The 7,256-nt window shown below is 42.9% G+C and overlaps 1 protein-coding gene across 1 annotated transcript; it reads left to right on the top strand.

The window, feature by feature from the left end:
- Positions 1-2,356: 2,356 nt before the first annotated feature.
- Positions 2,357-3,883, top strand: LOC123107556 (noroxomaritidine synthase 2). The gene has a single exon (XM_044529529.1). The coding sequence runs from the start codon at positions 2,369-2,371 to the stop codon at positions 3,881-3,883; it is 1,515 nt and encodes a 504-aa protein (XP_044385464.1). The 5' UTR covers positions 2,357-2,368.
- Positions 3,884-7,256: the final 3,373 nt, after the last annotated feature.

The raw sequence follows: 7,256 nt of genomic DNA, 5'->3' as shown, positions 1-7,256 counted from the left end.
GTGAGACCGAGATCCTATCGGTGAGACCAAACTGATTAGGGTTTCTGGCAGTGGCTATGTCAACTGAACTCGGCGGCGCCGGATAGAAAGAATCGGTGGGGCCGAGTTGGATATTTGGTGTGGGACATATTTGGAAGTGAGAAAGTGGTTGAGGGCTTTGGAGCATATCACTAAGCACTTTGAGCAAGCAAGCCATTAAGCAACACCTCATCCCTTCTTAATAGTATTGGCTTTCCTATGGACTCAATGTGATCTTGGATCATTAAAATAGAAAAATGTAGAGTCCTGAGCTTTGAGCTTGAGCCAATTTTTTGTCCTTAGCATATTGAAGGAGTTCCACATCCTCTAGTCCATGCCACTCCATTGTTGAACTTGTCTGAGGCATACTAGGTAGAAACATTAGTCCAACAAGAGATATGTTGACATTAATTACCAAAATCACCCAGGGAGCACTTGTGCTTTCACTACGGCTCCCTCAAGATGGAATAAAGTCCTCCCTGCCTAGCCCCCATCCCGGTGATGCATCTAACATCGTTGGTGGGTGTTTGGAGGTGTCTCTCCGGCGGGCCTGTTTTTGGTGGATTCGCTCGGCTTTGTTCGTCGTTTGTCGAGGTTCATGTACCTTTAGGTTGGATCCTTCCGTTCTAGACTACTCTTCATCGGCGGCGGTTGTTATTCTGGCGCGCTGGTCCTATGAGGTCTTAGCACTGAAGCGATGATGGCGACGCGCATTCAGCTCCCTTCAGTGCTTGTAGTCGTCGTTAGGTGGTCTACAGATCCAGATGTAATTTTATTATTTCTGGTGTTCATTGTACAGCCATAATTGAAGATGAATAGATCGAAAGTTTTTCCGGAAAAAAATTCGATTCAGACAATGTATAATGGATACAAGGAGAAGAGTCTATTTTACTACTTTTATTGAGTGGTTCAAGAGAAAACAACGAGGGGCATCTCTTTAAAGGCAGGTGGCCGTAGACAATAGGAATGAGCTGCTCTGGATGTGACCACTGTATGTGAATGCCATGGCAAAAAACAAGCAACCTGGGCCCTGAGTGGGATGAGCATAGATGATGATTCACGTCTTTGTAGCAATATTACGATGATGATGAGGCGTGTAACCATTGTTATTCGGAAGTATCTAGAATTAAATATGAGTGGGATGACATTTTTGGCTGCATCCCATGTGGTGGCAGTGTCCAGTAGGTTGGATGTGGTTGTTTGATTTTCATGATGTTGTATTATTCATTGCCGACTACTTTGTCTAGTGGATAGTTTGACCGTTTCGTATATGGACGTTGTCACTTTGTATTTATATATAATCCTCATGCCATTGTCCTTGTAGTACGTGGGCCATCTAGAGATGTTCATGAGTCTTTTCATCGAATTAGTGTGTGGGCTGTCCGCTAGATATATTACATCTTGAGACGATATAAACTACCGGAGTACACACACCCACTCACCGGAGTTACGGACACGTGTACAATATAAACACTCGAGCACACACATAGATGGGAGTACATGCACAACTCACCAGAGTTGTCGACTTTCGAATTGATGAGTTACCACCGATAATTCATAGTAATTTAGTAGACAAATAAAGTGTTAAAACTGAAGTTTCATATGTGGTCGGTTGGGAATATGTCCACCATCCTAACCTTTTTTGTGAAAAGAACATGTAGGTCTATTAACCAAATTAGCAATATAAATACCTCTAGAAAATTTAAAAAATTACTTCGAAGTTTCAAGGGTCCGACCTTATTCCACCTAGACGGGTCGATGGCTCGCCGCCGCATGCCGCTTTATCATTGAAGCTAGTATACCAATGTTGACTGCGGACAAGAAGTAATCAAAACCACGATCTTGCCGGACTATAACGCGTAGGAGAGAAAGTTGTCACAAGCGGAAGAGCCACAGATCCAAAAGTCAAACTTTCATTATTTTTCACAGACCTCACGCCGACACTAGAGGTTGTACCGACGTGATAGAGATGAGGTAGGAGGATCAAACTACAAAAGGGAAGCAGCCACCTTCAACGACCCGACAAACCCTGCAAATCTTAACCTCACCAGCTACATGAATCTACACCAACGAGCCACAACGCCATCGCAGACAATTCTGTAAGCGTTACCTATTATCCTAGTAGTAGTAGGTGGATATTTCATATGGAGTAGTACGTGCAATCCTTATAATTAATGCGGTAACAGCTTGTGATCACCAAACCTGCCACATTTATTATTTTTCTTTCACAAGAAAACGACAAGAGTTTCCATATGTGCACACAAGTTTTGTACTAGCTTCTTCTATAAATAGAGATCTCGGCTTGCATCTCACTACATCTCCATACATACATCACACATCTCTTCCAAGAATGGCATTCTCGTTCCTGCCAGAACTAGTCATCTCCATAGTTGTGGTACATGTAGTTATTGTAGGTTTATACTACATAAAGTCTAGTAAGAACCCATTGTTGCCCGTGAGCTGGCCAGTAGTAGGCATCCTCCCTTCCATGGTCGTCAACCTACACAGATTGCATCACTACATCTCCTTTGACCTCCTCACACCATCTGGCCACAGCCTAAAGGTTGCCATAGCCAGCATACGGATGTTCATAACCTGCGACCCAACAAATATCCAATACATCTTTAGCTCGAACCACACAAACTATCCCAAGGGCGAAGATTATGCCGAAATCTTTGACATGACGAGAGGCTCTCTCTTCAGCGCAGATGGCGAATCATCCCGACGGGAGCGTGCCAACTACCAGAGTGTGTTGAGCAACCCGCTGTTGGTTGGGTTGATGACTAAGTGTTGTCACGACAAGGTGGAGAAGAGTCTCCTACCCTTCATGGACCACATGGTGAGAACCAATACTCATGTTGACATGAATGATATGTTGATGAGGCTTGTGTTCGACCTGTATGCCACAACCATCTTCAGCGTGGACCCCGCTTATCTGTCCCTCGACATGCCGTCGGTACACGTCGCGAACGCGATGGACACGGTCATGGAGGTGGGCTTTGTCCGTCACATTGTGCCGGCATTTTTTTGGAAGGTGATGAGGCGCCTGAACATCGGTCCGGAGAGGAAGCTCGCCGCCGCGCAAGCGGTTTTTCGCGGCTTCATCATGGACATGATCACGGAGAGGAGGAAGAAGGGCCATATTATTGGTCAAGAAGTACACATTGATGTTTTGTCTAACTATGTCAATGACAAGAACTACAATGATGATTTACTACAGGCAACACTCATTACGTATATGATCGCTGGGAGGGACACGATTGGCACTACCTTGCCATGGGTTGTCTACAACCTCGCCAAGAACCCGCACATCGTGTCAAGCATTCGCAACGAACTAGCACCCATCATGTCCCGCAAAGCAGCCATTGCTGGCGCTGTCACGATGATGACATTTGAGCCAGAAGAGGTTAGACCCCTAGTCTACCTGCAAGCCACCTTGTTGGAGACACTCAGGTTGTACCCGCCGATCCCTATCGAGCGCAGGTCGGTGGTATCCACTGATGTGATGCCGAGTGGCCATGTTGTTTGTGCCCAGGACATCATCCTCGTCTCTATCTACTCCGTCGGTAGAATGGAGTCTGTTTGGGGGTCCGACTGTCTGGAGTATAGACCTGAGAGGTGGCTCTCTAATGATGGACGTCAACTGCGATACGTACCCTCGAACAAGTTCCCAGCATTTAACTCAGGGGCAAGGTTGTGCCTTGGCAAGGACATTGCAATCATGCAGATGAAGATCATCATCGTTGCTATCGTGTGTAACTTTGATGTGAAAATGGTTGATGGACAAGCCATCGACACGAAGTTGTCATGTCTTCTACAAATGAAGAATGGGCTTAAGGTGAACTTGAGTAAAGTACAAATGTAAGGGTATATGTATATATGTGTCTCTATATATGAATAAAGGGAAGTCATTATCGCTTAATACGTGTTGTGCAAACCCTACTTAACATGAATTATAATATTCACAAATATTTACTCCAAGAATTCAAACATAAATATCAAGATGTAGTGTTTTGAACGATTTATTTATTTACCATGTATTGATAAATATCCCCGCGGTACAGTCACATGCACATGAAAAACACGTTACGAGCAAACATCATGTGACCTATGCCAAAAAGGTTAGGGTGGTTGTATTCCACACTACTCTCGTCCCACCACATTTTTTGTGTGTGAGGGGGTGTTCTATAAAATATCATGGTCCCTTATGTAATTATTGAAAAGTGTAGTTCATTCTACCAAGTTTGGTGGTTCACTCTATAAGAAGAAATAGTTAGGAAAACCCGTGAAGCTCACCACTCATGCCCCTCATAGTCCAAACCTCGTGTTACACGCAGCTTTGAAAAATGTACATAAGAAGAACCGCCAAAATGCAGGGTAGTCGAGAAGTTCACTCGTTATTGGAGAGGCTGACAAAATATTACAAAATGGTAAAATTTCTCCAAGCAAGTTGCTTTTTCCTAATGAAGTTCACTTTCATATGGGAGGGGAATGAGAGTCATCTGAACGCACCCCAGCCACCACAATTCAGATGTGCATATCATGCAGTTCATCTGTGCGGCTTAGTGAGCCACACTTGACCGTCGTAGTACAAATAATTCCCTCGCACAGTTCATGTGTCTCGGTTCAGTGAAAATAAGTTCTATTCCACTCGATGGGTGTCGCCTGGTTTTTAAAATGCTCTTAAACCGTAACAAATCTAGAATAGTGTTCGACATAGAAAAGAATGCAAATAATCGATATATTTCCAATTGTGTACTATTTGTGTTATTCTGACAAATAGTTTGAAAATTGTCATGCCAAAAAAGTACTAACCCACCGGGAGGGTTCTTTGCAGTTCAAAATTGTCTATTCTTCAACCGATTGTAGAATAGATGGAAGGTGCTTCTAGTTAGTACACCAGCCACTCTAGGTGTGAGCCACTTCGGCACTTCCCTTGATGCACAACCAATGCTCATCGAGCAAAACTTTTTTGCAACACATAGGTGGGTTCTATGAATCATTTTAAGAGAATACGAATTGGATAGGAGGTATGAATTGCTAGGTCTCTTACAATGGTATATGATTCCTATCGTCAGTCTAAACAATCTATGCAGATTAATTTCAGATTCAATGGATTAGGTCTCATTCATATTTAAAAATTAATGTGGTGCCTCGAAAGGGGCTTCCAAACAGATGCCACTGACTCTAAGTGTGAGCCTCCTCAACAGTTCACTTGGTACAAAACTAAGGATCGTTGAGTGTGTTTGTTTCAGATAGGACATTTGATTTGCTAGGACTGTTACATTGGTATGTGATTTCCATGGTAAAACTGACCATCAATATAGATTTACTCTTAGATTCAATGGTTCAGATTTAGCGTATTGTCTCAAAAGGTGCTTCAAGTTAGACAATATATTCTAAGTTGGGCTAGCTACTATTGTGTTACAAAATACATCTAGGGTTGCCTTGCAAGAACTTTGGGAAATAGCAACTTATTTGGTGCGGCGGAGGCTGCTCAAAAGGCTAGTTCGTACCAGTTATATAACTGCCCTAAAATCTTTGCATGGACCATTTTATTTGGACGTTGGAGAGGAAGATGAGGGACGGTATTAGTATCACATTGGCATCATGCGGCAATCTTTCAAGATGAGTGGAACTTGGAGGTTGCTAGTCTTCATGCTGCGAGAGTTTGTGTTGACCGCTCATGTACATTGCAAAAAAAGAGTATTAACAACTATGCAGATTTCTCTACCCAAAAAAATACATACTTAGTAGCATATGATGTATCTTTTGTTAGAGTCAACATTAAAAATATGTGAACGTGTTCCATTTCCGGATTATACAACAAGAAAATTCTATTTCACTACTTCCTCTATTTACTATTATAAGATGTTCTAACTTTTTTCTGAATCGGATATACATGGACAAGTTTTAGTGTATTTGTTCACTCACATTCCGTATGAAGTCCATACTAAAACTAAAGTATTCAAAACGTTTTATAATAATGAACAGAGGGAGTACTTTTTAAGAGGTTCAAGGCAAAACACGTAGAACCATATATTTGAAGGCAGGTAGCCGCAGGAAGGATGGAATTGATCTGATGGGTCCACTGTATGTGGTTACCATGGCCGAAAGCGAGTTGGCTGCGCCTGAGCCGGATGAGCATAAATGTGGATAGCAAACAGATCTTTGTTGTTAAAGCAAGATGGTGATGAGAGGTGTAATCATTATTATTCGAAAATATATTGGATTTTCTATGGGTGGAATAATATTGCTACTTGCATCCACATTTGATGGCAGTATCCAGTTGATTAGATGAGGTCGACCACTCCTGAGGACGTGGTTTTTACTATTGCCAACTACTTAGATGTTGTTGTTTGTCAGGTTGATGATTAGGCTGTCTTGTTGGTGGACGTCGTCGCTTTGTATTCAAAGCCTTCTTGCCATTGCATTATACGTGGGCCATGCGGACTTCTATGTCGGCTATCTGAAGATATTACTTCATGAGTATGATGAATTATCTTACGGTGACACAAGTAAACTAGTTAGATTCACATGTCTAAACTCGGCCATTATATTATGATAATAACAGTGCATGAGAATCACTTGCACACATCTTTAGCACAAAGAAAATACACATTGAAGCTATCTATTCTTACCCGCAAGAAAAAAAAGTATTCTGATATACTCGTACAATTCCTTCAGTGTGTACCCCGTGGAAGTGTGAACCACACCCTCCGGTAGTAACCAATCCTTCTTTGGTTCAGTTTCGCTTCCCACTCTTTCATCCGAGGGAATTTCTCTTTCTACTCATCCGTTGGCAGGTCGAGCTTAATTAGCATGATGGCCAACCCATTTTTGCCACCCTTGCCAGCTCGTGCATGGCTGCTGCTTGCGTGCATTTGACACCACTTTTGCTGAGTGGTGGGATGTGCACGGCTCCGAAGAACTTGCCAGGTGATTTACGAACTGGTTGGGCTGGGCTGTGACGCCGGACAGGAGAGGAGGCCAGTCAGGGCGACCAAAAAATGCACATTGAAGCTATCTAGAAGAGTCAAGGTTGTGTGTGGAACGACCCAGACAACTTGGGGTGTGGGGGGTGGGGGCTACTGTAGATGCTCCCTGCAACTACTCAATAATCTCATACTGTAAGGATATATATATATATAAGCTCACCTACCCATGCATTCAACACAAATGCCACTACGTGGAACAAAACCATATGACAGCAAATCGATTTTCATTTGTCCATTACT

This window comes from Triticum aestivum, chromosome 5A (genome assembly GCF_018294505.1).
Source record: "Triticum aestivum cultivar Chinese Spring chromosome 5A, IWGSC CS RefSeq v2.1, whole genome shotgun sequence".
NCBI lineage: Eukaryota > Viridiplantae > Streptophyta > Magnoliopsida > Poales > Poaceae > Triticum > Triticum aestivum.
Note: the sequence above shows the minus strand (reverse complement) of the source record. Positions and strands in the feature narration are given on the sequence as shown.